General features: G+C 49.8%; 2 protein-coding genes across 8 annotated transcripts; both read right to left on the reverse strand.

The window, feature by feature from the left end:
- Window positions 1-847: 847 nt before the first annotated feature.
- On the reverse strand, window positions 848-9,518 carry SYNE4 (spectrin repeat containing nuclear envelope family member 4). 2 transcript variants are annotated; one of them, XM_016194208.2, is made up of 8 exons: window positions 9,092-9,518; window positions 8,782-8,905; window positions 6,025-6,168; window positions 5,621-5,815; window positions 5,299-5,547; window positions 2,974-3,051; window positions 1,164-1,222; window positions 848-1,071 (listed from the first exon to the last, which is right to left on the reverse strand). In XM_016194208.2, exons 1-8 carry the CDS (start codon window positions 9,217-9,219, stop codon window positions 894-896), a joined length of 1,155 nt encoding a protein of 384 aa, XP_016049694.2. In that variant the 5' UTR covers window positions 9,220-9,518; the 3' UTR covers window positions 848-893. The 2 variants fall into 2 exon arrangements, with proteins under 2 accessions (XP_016049694.2, XP_060041763.1); XM_060185780.1 differs by having other exon boundaries at window positions 947-1,071; window positions 1,148-1,222.
- A 117-nt stretch (window positions 9,519-9,635) lies between these two features.
- ALKBH6 (alkB homolog 6) lies at window positions 9,636-16,333 on the reverse strand. Of its 6 annotated transcripts, XM_060185781.1 has the most exons (8): window positions 16,167-16,306; window positions 15,622-15,658; window positions 15,464-15,542; window positions 15,113-15,181; window positions 12,484-12,544; window positions 11,322-11,473; window positions 11,005-11,124; window positions 9,636-10,094 (listed from the first exon to the last, which is right to left on the reverse strand). In XM_060185781.1, exons 3-8 carry the CDS (start codon window positions 15,530-15,532, stop codon window positions 9,831-9,833), a joined length of 735 nt encoding a protein of 244 aa, XP_060041764.1. In that variant the 5' UTR covers window positions 15,533-15,542; window positions 15,622-15,658; window positions 16,167-16,306; the 3' UTR covers window positions 9,636-9,830. The 6 variants fall into 6 exon arrangements, with proteins under 6 accessions (XP_060041764.1, XP_007536965.1, XP_016049711.1 ...); XM_007536903.3 differs by lacking the exon at window positions 15,622-15,658 and having other exon boundaries at window positions 16,263-16,333; XM_016194225.2 differs by lacking the exon at window positions 15,622-15,658 and having other exon boundaries at window positions 16,167-16,313.
- Between the last annotated feature and the right edge of the window lie 54 nt (window positions 16,334-16,387).

Consider the following 16,387-nt stretch of genomic DNA (forward strand, 5'->3'; position numbering starts at 1 on the left):
AGGGTTATGGATGGGATTCAGTGCTGAATCCACTGAATTCAGTGATGAATCCACTGCTCCTGGAGGCTATTTTTTTCCCCTTTTGTTGCCCTTATTGTTTATTGTTGTTGTTGTTATTGCTGTAATTGTTTTTGGAAACAAGAGGACGGGGCCAGGTCAGGTGAGGCCTTCTGTGATAGATACATGCCACCACTGCTTCAACTCTTCAGAAAAACAATCCTGAGTGGGCTCTGCATAGTCACAAAGATGTCCCCAGTGGGATGGCTCCCCAGGTGCCCAGAGCAGCAGGCAGCCCAGCCCCCTAACTCACCTCCCTACTGCCCCTAGGATCATCTCCCAGACAAAACTACACATATTCCTAGCTTTGTCTTAGGGTCTGAGGGAGCTCGAGGCAAAAGGTCTGTAGAGGGTGCCGTCCAGACACCTTAGTGCCGTACATACCGAGTTTCTGAGTATTCAAGCACATAGTATCTTCACACATCCCATTGTCGACTGAACTTGTGTGTCCCTTCAAAAATCTTAGGTTGAAATGATGACTCCAGGGCCAGTGAAATAACTCACTTGGATAGTGTGTTGCTTTGCCATGTGCACCAACCAGGTTTGAGCCTAACCCCCACCACATCGAAGGAAGCTTTGTTGCTGTGGTCTCTTTTCACACTCTCTATACCTCTATCTAAAAAGAAAGGAAAAATTATAATTGCCAACATGATGTTATTGGGGACACGTGGGCATCGCCCCCACAGATTAGTGTCCTTATAAAAGGTAGCCCAGATTGTTCCCTGCCTCCCTCTGCTATGTGAGGTCAGTCATCTGTTAGTCTTGTTACAGCAGTCTGAAAGGACTAAGATGCATCTTCTGACAGTGACGGTTTATTACATGTCTCAGCTGTGTACTCAGATTGGAGGGGGGCCATTGACATAGCTGAGCGCCAGGTGAGGTGTCTTGACCAGTCGGGCAGGAGAGCAGCAGGGACCCCCTGATGTGGGCAGGAGCAGGGTGGCACCCACCAGGAGGAAGAGGAGAAGGAGAATGAAGAAGGTCAGGGGCCACCTGGATGCAGAAGCAGGGACTCTGTAAAGGGAAATGCAGAGTTCAGTCTATGAGCAGGCAGCTCCCAGGAGCCCTGTCTCCACATCCCCAGACCCACCTCCCAGGCCTCTCACCCAGGGTCCACCTCCAGCTTCACATCCTGGAGAGTAGGAGATGCTCGCCTCTTCTTGGCCTAGAAATAGATAAGCAGAATGGATGAAAATGAAGCTTAGCGTGGACTTTCTTCCTACTGTAGACTTTTTGCTAGCACCCTATATGTCCCCAAGACCCTTGCAAGCACTTAGAACACCTCCAATTATAGTAGATGTCTGTCTCTACCTGCCCTCCATGCAGCCCCCTCTTTCCTGGAAACACAGACTAAATTCAGGGAATGGGGATGTCAGATGTCAAACCTCCCACTCTCCAGCCTTCAGACTCCCCTGGAGCTGACCACCCCACCTCCATGATCATGGTTGGACACGTGATCCAGATCTGGCCAGTCATGGTCAGCTTGGCCAGTATGATAGGTTCAGGTCTTAGGCTATGACCCACGCTGGTTACTTTCCCCTGAAGAGGGCAAACCCATGGGGGAAAAGTTCTTAAGTGAGGGAACAAAAAACATTGTTCCCTCAGTTAAGAACTTTTCCACCCAGTGGTGAAGCAATGCTACAAGTGTTTCTCTCTTTCCATCACCACCTTCCCTCTCAGTTTCTGTCTCTTACCAAAATAAAAAGAAAACCAAAAGAGGAGCTGGGCGGTAGCGCAGGTGGCACAAAGTGCAAGACCAGCGTAAGGATCCCGGTTCGAGCCCCCGGCTCCCCACCTGCAAGGGAGTCACTTCACAAGCAGTGAAGCAGGTCTACAGGTGTCTATCTTTCTCTCCCCCTCTCTGTCTTTCCCTCCTCTCTTCATTTCTGTCCTATCCAACAACGATGGCATCAATAACAACAATAATAATAAAACGATAAAACAACAAGGGCAACAAAAGGGAGTAAATAAATATTTTTTAAAAAAGTAAAGAAAAATGGCTACAAGGAGCAGTGGATTCATCGTGCAGGCACTGAGCCCCTTCGGTAACCCTGGTGGCAAAAAATGGAGTAATACCCAGCACCAGAGTTGCTCCTAGAGCCATGACACTCCCCCAAGCAGGACCAGAGCTAGAACCTCAGTCACATATATGGCAAGGCAAGCATCCTCTGGCCTCCCAAAACATCCCCTTTTTTGCATAAGTCAGTTTGGGTTAGGTTTCTGTCACTTGCCATCAAGAAACCCAGGTGAGGAGCCTGAAAATTGCATGGTGGTTTATGTAACAGTGTTTGGGCTTCTTTGTTGCTTTGTAACTATATTGTACTTATTTTAATTTAATGAGAGAGATACAGAGTGGACAGAGAAACCAGCTCAGGTCTGGTTTATGGCAGTCCTGGGTATTGAAGCTGGGGCCTTAGAGCCTCAGGAAGTAAGATCTTTTGCAGAAACATTATGCCCTCTCCCCAGCCCTATGCAACCATTTTGAATGCCTGACATAACTGAGGTCCTAGGTTCAATCCCTGCCACCACCATAAGCTAGTGCTCTGATAAAAGTAATTAACTGTCAGTCGGGCGGTAGCGCAGCAGGTTAAGCACACGTGGCACGAAGCACAAAGGGCAAGGACTGGCGTAAGGATTCTGGTTCGAGCCTCTGGCTCCCCACTTGCAGGGGAGTCGCTTCACAAGCGGTGAAGCAGGTCTGCAGGTGTCTTATCTTTCTCTCACCCTCTCTGCCTTCCCCTCCTCTCTCCATTTCTCTCTGTCCTATCCAACAAGGACAACATCAATAACAGCAACAATAATAACTACAACAATAAAACAACAAGGGCAACAAAAGGGAATAAATTAAAAAAAATTTTTTTTAAGTAACTAACTGATTAATTCCCAGGTGATACACATGACTGACAAGCAGCTCACCTGAGACTTCTGGAGTAAAGAGTATCTTTGATGGCCTGCTAAGTGTTTCCGATGACTGAGACCTGACATGAACACATCCTGTGTGGAGAGAGAGGTAGAGGGATTCTTGGAGAATTGTGACAGAGACACAAACCAGGGAGAGGCAGGATGGGTTGTGTCACAAAGATGAGATTTTGTGAGACGATAGATCTCAGGGAGAGATAAGAGAGGGGCAGTGCCAAAGAAACCATGAGATGAGAGATATCATTCATTCATTCAACAAATATTTAATGAATGCCTACTATATTCCAGACACTGATCTAGGAGCTGGAGCCACAGCAGGGACAGAAATAGATTAAGTCTGGGTGTCCATGGAGTTTATATATATATATTTTTTTAACTCCAGGGTTATCGCTGGGGCTCGGTGCCTGCATCACAAATCCACTGCTCCTGGAGGCTATTTTTCCCCCTCTTGTTGCCCTTATTTTATCGTCGTTGTGATTGTTATTGTCATTGCTGTCATTGTTGTTGGATAGGACAGAGAGAAACTGAGAGAGGAAGGGAAGACAGAGGGGAGAGAGAAAGATAGACACCTGCAGACCTGCTTCACCACTTGTGAAGAGGCCTCCCCCTGCAGGTGGGGAGCTGGGGGCTCAAACTGGGATCTTTAAGCCGGTCCTTGTGCTTTGCACCATGTGTACTTAACCCGCTGCGCTACTGCCCAAACCCCGGAGTTTATATTCTAATAATAAATATATAATTTAAAAAATCTATAATAAAGAAGTAAGTATATAATGTCCAAGATGTGGCTGCAGAGATGTGACTGGTAGAGCTTCAGACTTGCATGCCTGAAGCTCCTGGTTTAATCACTGGCATTGCATGTCCCACAGTGGTATTCTGGCTTCTTTCTCTCATGAAAATATATAAAATTAATTAAATTTACAATTTTTAAAAATGTCTAGCACAAGTGGAATGGTAGATAAAGCATTGGACTTGCAAAAATGAGGTCTTGAGTTCCATCCCCAGCACCACATATGCCAGAGTAATGTTCTGGTTCTCTCCCTGTTCTTTTTTTTTTTTTTTTTTTGCCCCCAGGGTTATCTATCTATGGGGCTTGGAGCCAGTATTACGAATCCACCACTCAAGGGGAGAGGATGATAGAGAGGGAGAGAGACACCTGCAGACCTGCTTCACCACTTGTAAAGCTTCCCCCTGTAGGTGGGGAGCCAGGAGCTTGAACCCAGATCCTTGTGTGGATTCTTGTGCTCAGTACTATGTGCGCTTAACCAGGTGCACTTCCACCTGCACCCCCTCACCCCTTTCTCATGAACAAATTTAAAAATACATATATTCAGCAGGCTAACTCACTTGGATAGTGTGCTGTTTTGCTATGTGTGTGAATTAGGTTCAAGCCCAGCCCCTACTACATTGAAGGAAGCTTTGGTGCTATATTCTCTTTCATTCTCTGCCTCTCTTGTCTCAAAAAAAGGAAGGGAGGGGGGAAGGAAGGAAGAAGGGGGGGAAAGAAAGAATATATATGGTGGGTGCTGTAAGGAAATAAAGAGAACAAGGGTGACAGTATCTGAAGGCCCCAGTAGGCCTTTTTGAAGAGATGACATGTGAAGAGAGACAGACTGGATGAGTGAAGTGAGGGCTAGGCATGCAGTGCAGGGGGGAGGGGATGGGGGCGTGGCTCTGAGACTGAAGTGAGTTCAGAATGTTTTTCGGTTTTGTTTTTTTTTTTTGCCTCCAGGGTTATTGCTGGGGCTCAGTGCCTGCACCGTGAATCCACTGCTCCTGGAGACCATTTTTTCCCCTTTTGTTGCCCTTGTTGTAGCCTTGTTGTGGTTATTATTGTTGTTGTTGTTGTTGGATAGGACAGAGAGAAATGGAGAGAGGAGGGGAAGACAGAGAGGGGGAGAGAAAGAGAGACACCTACAGACCTGCTTCACTGCTTATGAAGCAACCCCTGCAGGTGGGGAGATGGGGGCTCAAACCGGAATCTTGATGCTGGTCCCTGCACTTTGCACCACGTGCACTTAACCTGCTGCGCTACTGCCCACCCCCACCCCCCAGTGAGTTCAGAATATTTTAAGAAGGGTGAAGGGCAGGGTATAGTGTGGCAGTAGAGGGTCAGTGGAGGAGCGAGTGAGAGGAAATGCAAAAACCAACAGGCTGGAGGGAAACAGCAAAATGGACCAAGGAGGAAGGGAGGAAAATGAGATGCCAGAAAGAGAGACCTGGAGAGACAAAGCCCCCAAGACCTTGAAAGGGAAGAACCCTGCTAAGAGGCATACAGGTGTCAAGTGGGTGACTGGGACAGGGGAAGACCCTCCCTGCTCTCACCTCAACGCCTTGTCCCCTGCCCTGGAGACTCCTGTGTCCACACAGCTCGCAGCGAGGTCCAGGTGTCCAAACTTTCTTTCGCCCCAAGGGCCCAAGACCTCCAACATCTCCTGATGGGTCCCACTCCAACTCTGCAGGAGTAGGGAGACTACTGGGTGCCCAGGGCCCCCAAATTCCACCAGGCACTGGCCCGTCTGAGTTCCCCTCCACCTCCAGGTCCTGGTCCAGTGTGTTGTCCTCCTCGAACACCTGATCAGAGGACAGAGGTCATGGGAGTGGTAGGATTGGCTCCTGGGTTGGGGAGCGCCAGGGTGGGCCATACCAGGCTGTAGCTGACCAGCTGGGCCTGCAGCTGCCACAGCCGCCAGAGGATGCTGTCTCGGTGGGCTCCGAGGGTCCTCAGGGCCTGCTCCAGGGGTGCCTGGGCTTGAGGTTCACTCTGCTGCGCCAGCCCCTCACCAAATGCCAGCAGTGCATCTACTCGTTCAGCTGCCTCATGGAGGTCTGCCTGAAGGGCCTGGGGAATATGGTTAGATACCACACACACACACACACACACACACACACACACACACACACACACACACACACACACACACACACCACCTTCCTTTCCAGGTACCAGACTTGGAATACAGTGGGATAAACCCATATCTCGTCCCTAGGAAGGCAACAGCCACTCCTGAGGCCCTGCCCACTGCCCCCACTGTGGTCTCCCCCACCCACCTGCAACTGGACCATCCCGCTCTGAGTCAGTGCCCAGGGTCCCAGGCCTCGCTCCAGGTCCTGCAGTCGAAGGCCCAGCCCCAGCAGACAGAGGTACAGGCTGTCCTGCTCAGCCTTCAATACCTCCCTACTGGAGATTGGGTGCTGGGAAACAGAGGGTAGGGGTGGAGTTGGGAGCTAAGTCAGGGTCAGTCAGCAACCAAGACATTGTCTCTACTCCCATCACCACCTTCTCTTGCACAGTCCTGCCTTCTAGATGCTTCTTTGCACCGAGTCCATCTCTGGTCTATCTCAGGACTGTGCCCATCTGGAATCCTGGGGATTCCTAGCTCAAAGTCTCCAGTACCCAAGGACTGGGAGGCTGTGAAGTGGAGTTGACACCCAACAAAGACTGGGGCTGTATTAGGCTAGTGGTGAAATAATTCTCTCAGTAAAATAGAAAAGTACTTGAAGCCCAGGAGGGGGCATAGTGGACACTCAAGCATGAGGTCCCAAGTTTGATCCCCGGTATTGCATATATCACAGAGATGCTCCAGCTCTCTCTCCCTACCCCCTCTAATAAGTAAATAGTATTTTATTTGTTTAATTTTTTAGATATTGACAGAGAGAAAGAGAGACTCCACAGCACTGAAGCTTCCTTGAATATAGTGGGGGTCAGGCTTGAACCTGGGTCATGCACACAGTGAAGCAGGGCACTGTCTAAGTGAGCTGTTTTACCGGCAGTAATAAATAAATGTCACTTGATTATTTCATTTGATGAGATAGAGATAAATTGAGAGGGAAAAGGGATAGAGAAGGAGAGCGAGACACCTGCAGAGCTGTTTCCCCCCTCATGAAGCTTTCCCCTGCGGGTGGGGACTGCAGGCTTGAAACTGGGTTACTGCACATGGTTAATACGTGCACTCAACCATGTGCACTGCCACCTGGCTCCAATAAATTAACCTTTTTTTTCAATATCTTATTTATTTATTTATTTATTTACTTTGGATAGAGACAGAGAAACTGAGAAGGAAGGAAAAAATAGGGCAAGAGAAAGAGACACCTGCAGTACTATTTCACTGCTCGGGAAGCTTCCCCCGCCCACCGCCACAAGTGGGAACCGAGGGCTTAAGCCTGGGTCCCTACCGTAATATGTGCACTCAACCAGGTGCCCCACCACCTGCCCCCCCCCCAATAAATTAATCTTTACAAAGAAACATATGAGGGGCTGGGCAGTGGCACACCCAGTCGAATGCACACATTACCATGTGTGAGGACAAGTTTTGAGCCCCCACTCCCCTCCTTCAGGAAGAAGCTTCATAAGCAGTGAAGCAGGACTGCAGATGTCTTTCTCTTTCCCTCTCTCCCCTCCCTTCTACTTCTAACTCCCCTCTCCCCCCTCAATTTCTCTCTGTCCTACCAAATAAAATAATAATAATAAAAGAGGCCACTGGGAGCCATGGATTCATCATGTAGGCATCAAGCCACAGCGATAACCCTCGTGGCAATAAAATAAATATGTATATATATTTCAACACGCATCAAAGTACTTCTGTAGTGATTGGTAAAGAATTATGTGTGTGACTGGGAGTATGGATCAACCTGCCAACGCCCATGTTCGGTGAAGAAGCAATTACAGAAGCCAGACCTTCCACCTTCTGTACTCCATAATGATCCTGGGTCCATGCTCCCAAAGGGATAAAAAATAGGAAAGCTGGGAGTCGGGCGGTAGCACAGTGAGTTAAGCGCACATGATGCGAACAGCAAGGACCTGCGTAAGGGTCCCAGTTTGAGCCCCCAGCTCCCCACCTGCAGGGGAGTCGCTTCACAAGTGGTGAAGCAGGTTTGTGGGTGTCTCTATCTTTCCCCTTCTCTGTCTCCCCTCCTCTCTCCATTTCTGTCTGTCCTATCCAACAACAATGAAAGCAACAAAAACAATAATAATAACCACAACAATGATAAAACAACAAGGGCAACAAAATGGGAAAAAATGGCCTCCAGGAGCAGTAGCACCGAGCTCCAGCAATAACCCTGGAGGCAAAAAAAAAGAAGAGGAAAGCTTTCAAGGGAGGGGATGGGACATAGAACTCTGGTATTGGGAGCTGTACCCCTCTTATCCTGTGGTCTTATTGATATTTTTTATTTTATAAATAAATTTAAAAATACAAAAGTAAAATCTAAAAGTAATAATAATAGTAACTGTGTGTGTGTTTCCTTGGAGCTTCATACATGCATGGTTTCATTCTTGGCTGATTTTCATTCAGATAAGTAAAAGAGACAAAAAGAAACAGAAAGAAGGGGATAGATACCACAATGCTGGAGCTTCTCCCTGGGCCATGGCTCTCCCCACATGGTGACAGGGCTTGAACTCGGCCATGTGCACAGCAAGGCAGGCATGCTACCCTGTGAACTATCCTCCAGTACCCTAAGAAACCATTTTCCTTGTTTCTCTTGTCATTGCTGGGGCTTTGCTCCTCTAAACCAACTTTTTCAGATATAGAGAGAGTGTGAGAAAGAGAAAGACACCACAGCACCAAAGCTTTCCCTAGTGCACTGGAGGCTGGGTTTCAAGCTGGGCCGTGTGGATGGCAAAGCAGGTGCACTATTCAAGTGCACTTATCTTGCCAGCCCAGGAATCCTCTTCTAAAGCATCCCTTCCTCTACAGATGCCCCAAACTTTTCCAGAACCATCACCACATCCTAGTTCTGGAAGCCAGGTTCTAGGGGACAGTGAGGAGGTGGGGGCTGGCACAAAAGCCTTGGATCACCATAGCTCACCTCAAGGTGTTTGCCCTCAGCTGGGTCCTCACAAGAAGGGGGTGCCGGCAACATGGGGGGGCTACCCTGGAAATGCTCAGGAGGGTCCAAGGAGTCCTGCTCCTGTCTCTGGGGTTGTGCTGGCCTGGGAGGTGCGGGGCATTGACACAGGTGGATATGTCAGTGGTTTTAGGGGTCCATTAGCTGCCATCTTAGCAGGTCCCTGTTATCTTCCCAGGTCTCCAGGTGACCACTATCACAGTACCCTCAAGGGACTCTGCTCCCATCCCTACCCTTTTGGGACCCAAGTATCAAAAAGCCCTGGCCCTACCTGACTCTCTCCTCCCCAGAGGCAGGGCAGATGGTGCATCCAGCAGTGTCTGGTTCCCTGGGTGCTGCAGGGGGGTGGTGGAGGGTCTCTGATGGGGGCCTGGGGCCTGGCAATGGGGGTTGAGCCATGGACCTGAGAACAGAGATCAGTGAGGCCCCCCAGTAAGAGCCCTTTACCCTAGTTGGGGACTCCTCCCCAAGCCCACCTGCCCCAAGCTCTTCCTGTGTTCAGACTTACCCAAACACAGCCAACAGCCTCAGGCAGGCTCCACCAGTTACCAAATAACCTGACCCAGGTAATCCGATACCCAGCTCAGGTGACAGCAACATCACTTAACTCTTTTGTCCCCGTCTTGGGGTCCTGTAGCTGAACTTCCCAAGCCCTACCCATCCAGCTGAGGTGGAGGGCTGGGGTGGGGGTGGGGGGGAGTGTCTCAAATATAACCGCACCCCCATCTCTCAGGAGCCCTGATCCTGTCCCATTCAGTGACCCACACCATCCATCGAAGTGCCCCCTCCGACCCCCAAAAAATCCAAAACCAAGGGACAGGTTATTTGTTGGTTTATTTGAAATGGGGTCTTCTATTGAGATCACCACAAACCGATTGGAAAAAATAAATAAACTGGGGAGAATAGGCGTATATCCTGGGGTTCCAAGGTCACAGGGCTGAAGGTGTCCCAGTGCCTAGGAATCCCAGCAGGTCCTCCCCCCCCCCCCCCCCCCCCCCGCCGGGGCAGTGTCACTTGCTGAGCAGGAGGCCGGTGCGCAGCACTCGGGGCACCCGGCGGATGGTCAGCGAGATGCGGGTGTCCCGGACCAGGCGGGCCCCGGGCTGCGCCAAGCGGCAGGCGGCTGCGTTGGGCGGCAGAGAAGTGGCGTCCAGCTCGTCCACACTGGCGGCTGCGATGCCGTGGAGGAGGCCGGTGTAAGCGGTGCCACGGAGTACCAGCAGGCTGCGCGGTTCCAGCAGCAGTGAGGTCGTGGGTCTGGGTGGCTGCCGGGGCTGCAGGCAGGGGCGCAGTTAATGGGAACCCATAAGAGGGGGATGGGCAGCGAGACACAACTCAGTAAATCCCACCCCACCCCACCCCCAAAGACTGAGAAGCAAGGCAAGTGTGACTCCAAAGACTGAGGCTTTGAAGTGAAAGCACCAGGGGTCCCAGGGCCCCCAACAGCTAGGGGATAAAGGGTTGGGGTGCTGTCCCAAGAGAGGAGCAAGAACTAGGCTGCAGAAGGATGCATTTAAGGAAACTACAGCTGGGGAGGAGACTCACCCAGTAAAACATGCATGTTACCCAAGGAGCCAAGCAGGGCTGCAGGTATCTATCTCTCTCTCCTCCTTTCTACCTCCTCCTTCCATCTTAAATTCTGTCTCTATCCAAAAATTAACATTAAAGATAAAAGGAAACAGGGGTGAGGGAGATAGCATAGTGGTAATACAAAAGACTTCCATGCCTGAGGCTCCAAGGACCCAGGTTCAATTCCCCACACCACCATAAGCCAGAGCTATGCAGTAGTCTGGTAAAATAAAAGGAGGATGAGGAGAAGAAATAAAATAAAAGGAAACTATAGTTGGGATCTCTGAGGGACTGGGAATGGGGTTGAAGGGTGAGTGGCACCTCAGTACAGGCCTCCCTGCACTGAATATGTGCACCTTGGGCTTTTGGACATGTGGGGCTGGGTGAGGGTATTGTGTCTGTGGTTATGCTGATTGCTTTTTCTTTTCCACCCAGCAAATGGAGAGCAGGGGCTTGAACCCAGGTCCTTGGAACATTATAACATGTATGTTCTACCTCACCAGTATCTGGGAGAGTGGGTATCAGGGATACCTTACAGGGAAGTGGCGTCGGGCTGCTTGGTGGAGGTGGGGTGTCAGAACACCCCCTGGGAGGCTGAGGCAATGAATGGCTCACCTGCTCTGCTGGGCCATCCTCCTCCTCTGGCTGCCTTGGCTTGTAGAGGTCCAGCATGGTGTGAGAGCCCAGGCTGATGGTGCTAACAGTCGGGTAGTAGAGCGGCCCGTCCTCGTGGGGCTACAGAGTGGGCATCAGAGCTGGACAGGTCAGACATCTAGAGCCCCCACCCACCCACCCTCTGGAGAAAAGGGAAGGGAGCTTCCCAGCTGGGGACAGGGAGGGTAATGCCTGGCTGGAGTACACAGGCTGCTTCATGAGAGGGCAGTGGTAGTAGATCGGAGGCCTGGGAACCAGGGTGAAGGGTGTGCGGTTACCATGATGCCCTCCCCAGGCAGGTACTGGTTCACGAGGACGTGGTTGGCTGGGAGACCCCCAAAAAGGCTGAGGTCAGACACTTTGTCCACGTATCGCTGGAGCCACAGGGGCAGCCGCTCAGGAACCATCCCCCGGGGATGGGGGAGCCCACCTGGGGGAGGGTAATGGGGACCTTAGGGCACCCAATCAAGTAGCCCTGCTACACAGAGTCCCCATTAGGATGAGCAAAGTGATTGGTGACATCCCCAGGACCCCTTAGCCTTTGGCAATCACCCCGTAAGCTTTTTTTTTTTTTATTATTTTCCCTTTTGTTGCCCTTGTTTCTTATTGTTGTTGTAGTTATTATTGTTGATGTCATCATTGTTGGATAGGACAGACAGAAATGGAGAGGAGGGGAAGACAGAGGGGGAGAGAAAGAGAGACACCTGCAGACCTGCTTCACTGCCTGTGAAGCGACTCCCCTGCAGGTGGGGAGCCGGGGGCTCGAACTGGGATCCTTAAGCCGGTCCTTGTGCTCTGCACCACCTGCGCTTAACCCGCTGTGTTACTGCCCAACTCCCCACCCCTTAATCTTTAAAGGTTTCCTCATTTCTTTTTCTCTTTTTCTTTCTCTCTTTCTTTCTTTTTCTTTTTTTCTTTTGCCTCCAGGGTTATTGCTGGGGCTCGGTGCATGAACCCACTGACTCACTACTCCTGGGGGCTATTTTTTCCCTTTTGTTGCTCTTGTTGTTTTATCATTGTTGTTACTGCTGTTGTTGTTGTTGGATAGGACAGAGAGAAATGGAGAGAGGAGGGGAAGACAGGGGGAGAGAAAGACACCTGCAGACCTGCTTCACCACTTGTGAAGTGACCCCCCTTCAGGTGAGGAGCCAGGGGCTCAAACTGGAATCCTTGCGTTGGTCGTTGCACTTCGTAGTATGTGTGCTTAACCTACTGCGCTATCATCTAGCCCCATGGTTTCCTGATTTCTCCAAGGCTCCAGCCTCTTAAGATGTCCCTAAATTCCACAGAGCCTCCACTGCCTCTTCCCAGGAATTCTCCTGGTCCTAAGGAAGTCCTGAACCCTTAAGGTTCCCTTGTCACCTTGAATCTATCTGACACAAGCCACCTGTCTCAGCCCATATCCCCATATCACCCACACCACCAGCCAGGGACACTTACCCCAATTTTGTAACTTCCTTCCAGAAAGCTGGGTCCACTTTGGTTTTGGGGCATTGAAGACCTGGAGGGAGGGAAGTGTCAGCCACTTTTTTTTTTTAATAGAATAGAGAGAAATTGAGAGGGGATAGAGGGAGAGCACTGCTTTAATGTTTGTGAAGCCTCTCCTCTGCAAGTGGGGTCTGGGGGCTTAAACCTCCTGGGTCCTTGTGCACAGTAATGTGTGTGCTTAACTGGGTCTATCACTGGCCCTGGTAGTCCCTTTTTTAGAACCACTCTCTCTGGTTCTTCCCACCCAGGTCGGAAACAGGGCCTCACAGTGTCTATGGGATTGCTCTCTGGGATAGTGTATTCCCAAAGTTTTGGGTTGTATTTGTTTGTTTTACATAGAGAGAGTGCGGAGTGGGTAGACAGCATAATAGTTATATCCAAAGAGACGCTCATGCCTGAGGCTCCAAAGTCCCAGGTTCGGTCTCCTGCACCACAAGACAGAGCTGAGCAGTGCTCTGCTAAAAATAATAATAATAATAATAAAACAAATAGACAAATTAGAATAAAAGAGACCACAGCACTGAAGCTTCATTCATTGTGGTGGGGGCTAGGCTCGAACCTGGGTCAAACCATGGTAAAGCAGCACACTATCCCCATGAGCTATTTCACTGGCCCCAAGATTTGGGGGTTTGGTCCATTCCCTGTGGAGGCTGCTGGCCCCAGACGTTGCCTGTGTCTATAGTGATGAAAGGAGGGAACCAAGGCTAAAAGGTCTGAGTTTACACAGAGTTTGGGGCTGGATTGGGCTCTTTCAGCCCAGCAAATAGTCTGTAATTTCTTGATTCCCGAACTATGTCAGCTGGAGTTCTGTATACTCTCTCTCTTTTTTTTTTATTTTCCCTATGTTGCCCTTGTTGTCTTTTTATTATTGTTGTAATTATTATTGTCATCGTTGTTGGATAGGACAGAGAGAAATGGAGAGAGGAGCGGAAGACAGAGAGGGAGAGAGAAAGACAGACACCTGCAGACCTGCTTCACCACCTGTGAAGTGACTCCCCTGCAGGTAGGGAGCCAGGACTCGAACCAGGATCCTTACACCGGTCCTTGCGCTTTGCCACATGCGCTTAACCCACTGCGCAACTGGCAGACTCCCCATACTGCCTATTTCTGTTCCCAATCTCAACACTGAGAAAAGAGGGTAGTATGAGAATTCTCTACTGCCAGAGAGATAGTCACTCAAGTTTAAGGTTAAGCACAACACAGGTGTTGCTATGACACTGGGGTCTCTCTCTCTCTCTCAATGGAAAAGTAGCCTGGAAGCAGTTAAATCACTTGTGTGAGGTACTCACTCTGGGAAAAAAAAATTAAAATAAAGAAAATCTTGGGGGCCAGGAGGTAACGCAGAGGCATAAGCACACATGGTGCAAGGCGTAAGGATCCCGGTTCGAGCCCCCGACTTCCCACCTGTAGGGAGGTCGCTTCACAGGCAAGTGAAGCTGGTCTGTAGGTGTCTATCTTTCTCTCCCCCTCTGTCTTCACCTCCTCTCTTTATTTCTCTGTCCTATCCAACAGCGACAACTATTAACAACAATAACAATAAAAACAACAAGGGCAACAAAAATGGGAAAAATAGCCTTCAGAAGCGGAGGATTTGTGGTGCAGGCACCAAGCCTTAGTAATAACCCTGGAGGCAAGGGATTCGGGCGGTAGTGCAGCGGGTTAAGCGCAGGTGGCGCAAAGTGCAAGGACCCGCATAAAGATCTCGGTTAGAGCCCTTGTCTCCCCATCTGTAGGGGAGTTGCTTCACAAGTGGTGAAGCAGGTCTGCAGGTGTCTATCTTTCTCTCCCCCTCTCTGTCTTCCCCTCCTCTCTCTATTTCTCTCTGTCTTATCCAACAATGATGACATCCATAACAACAATAATAACTACAACAATAAAACAAGGGCAACAAAAGGGAATAAATATTTTTTTTAATTTAAATAACCCTGGAGGCAAAAAAAAAAAAGAAAATCTACTGCCAAGATCTCAAGTCTAGGAAAGGCAATAGTCAATCTATATTCTGTTCAATAACTTTCTCAGTGCATTCGGGGTTATGGGGCTAGGCTATATTACTTCAGCCCAGACGTTCTGAGACATGTTAAATTCATTCCTGGGTTATGCAAAAACATTTTCATGCCTAGGCTACCAGAGGTCCCTGGTTCAATCCCCAGCATCATCTAAAGCAGAGCTGAGCAGTGCTCAAGGGGGGGAATATTCATTCCGAAGAACACAATCACCTGAAATGGGTCATCTCAACACAAGGGACTGTGTCCCACTAGCTAACACATTCCTGAGGCTCAAACTTGACTGGACTAACCGGACAGCACTGGTGGGATTGAACCTGAGACTTTGGAGCCTCAGGCATGAAAGTCTTCTTGCATAAACATTATGCTGTCTCCTCTGTCCAATCCTTTCTGATAGGTCCTAACATGTCCTGAAAGAGGCATAAGGAAAGTGTGTGTGTGTGTGTGTGTGTGTGTGTGTGTGTGTGTGTGTGTGTGTGTCCCTCCTCAGGCCAACCTTGAGAGAGGCTTTCAAGACAGGAGCTGAGGCTGTAAGAGGGATCTGAGAAGAGGAAAGAATCAGAAGACACTGGGGTCACCTGTCGAAGCAAATATTCCTCCTCTTCGTTGGAGATGAAGTCAGGGACATAGTAGATCACAGGTGGTGCCTAGGACAGAAATATCCCCTGAAGGTGTGGTTCTTTATTCTACACAAGGGCCCTATCATCACTGAACAGCCCTTCTGGATGAGTTCAGCATGTCCCCAGAGAGGTTTAAAGTTGAGACCACCAGGGGTGGGGATGATGGGGCTGAAACCTGTGGGTAAGACTGAATATGTAAGGAGGCAGCACACCCAGCTCATAAATTCAAGATCCAGTCTGCCTCTCCATACTCTTATTTTGCACCCACTAGTCCCCACCTTCACCCTCTGATCCCCTCATCCTGACAACCTGCTCCACCAAGAACGGTTCGAGGGCTGGGACCCTCGCATGCTGATCTTCCATGGACATCAACTCCATACACCCAGTCCTGTGGGGAAGGAGACACTGAAATCACCATCCTCGGGTGATGACTCAGTTTTCTGTTCCACTACCCGTCAGGGGCTCACCTCAGTCTTCCAGTGAAACTCACTTGGCTTCTAAAACCTGAGCACTCAACAACTCAAAAGTCACCCAGTGAACCCAAAACCTCCATAACCCAGACACAGGAGCATCAGAGCATGCACCCACACTGCATTCAACAAGCGCCCACCAAACTCCACATATCTGCCCTCTCCGAGTGATTCAGAGAACATTGTCTCCACATTATTGATTCAATAGAATATTGACTGCACAGCGATCAAGAGTTCCAAACATACCCCCGAGCTGTAACCCCCAGAATCCCCTTTCAACTTCATAATCTGAGACTCATCGTAACAACTTCGGTCCTGCGATCATGAGCTAGGCTCTAACAGTATCCAGGGCCCCTTTAGACCCTCCTCCCGTCTCAAGCCTTTCCAGTCGCCTCATTCTGAGCCTTCTCAGACACATTCAGTCTCAGGCTCCTCGGATCTCCCCACTCTGGATCCTCTCACAGCAGAACCCTATGGCCCAAAGGCTCTGATGCTGACTCCTCAAGCCGCCTTCCCCTCCCCCTAAACCCTCAAGTCAAGACCTCATATTTTCAGCTTCTACGGACTCCCATCTGCGCTTTTCCAGATCTCCATTCTCAACCCTCGATCCCCGCCCCTTGTCGCCTCCCAAAACTGACCGTCCGCCAGAATCCCCTCCAAAATCCAAATTCAACACCCCCAATCCCTTCCCAAATCACTTCCGCCCCACATTTCCAGCGCAGGAGTCCTCGGCCCAGTGAGAACTCTCAAAGGTCTCACGTGA

The sequence above is a fragment of the Erinaceus europaeus genome, chromosome 2, assembly GCF_950295315.1.
Source record: "Erinaceus europaeus chromosome 2, mEriEur2.1, whole genome shotgun sequence".
Lineage (NCBI taxonomy): Eukaryota > Metazoa > Chordata > Mammalia > Eulipotyphla > Erinaceidae > Erinaceus > Erinaceus europaeus.

Excerpts from the sequence above, each read along its gene's own strand:
- ALKBH6 (XM_016194225.2), bottom strand. Across the intron at positions 11,474-12,483 it reads AAGGAAGTTACAAAATTGGG|GTGGGCTCCCCCATCCCCGG; the intron begins GTAAGTGTCCCT and ends ACCCTCCCCCAG. Across the intron at positions 11,125-11,321 it reads TGCCTGGGGAGGGCATCATG|CCCCACGAGGACGGGCCGCT; the intron begins GTAACCGCACAC and ends CCCACTCTGTAG.
- SYNE4 (XM_016194208.2), bottom strand. The coding sequence starts at position 9,219 with ATGGCTCAACCCCCATTGCCAGGCCCCAGGCCCCCATCAGAGACCCTC. Across the intron at positions 5,816-6,024 it reads GCGGGATGGTCCAGTTGCAG|GCCCTTCAGGCAGACCTCCA; the intron begins GTGGGTGGGGGA and ends CATATTCCCCAG. Across the intron at positions 1,072-1,163 it reads AAGCTGGAGGTGGACCCTGG|AGTCCCTGCTTCTGCATCCA; the intron begins GTGAGAGGCCTG and ends TTCCCTTTACAG.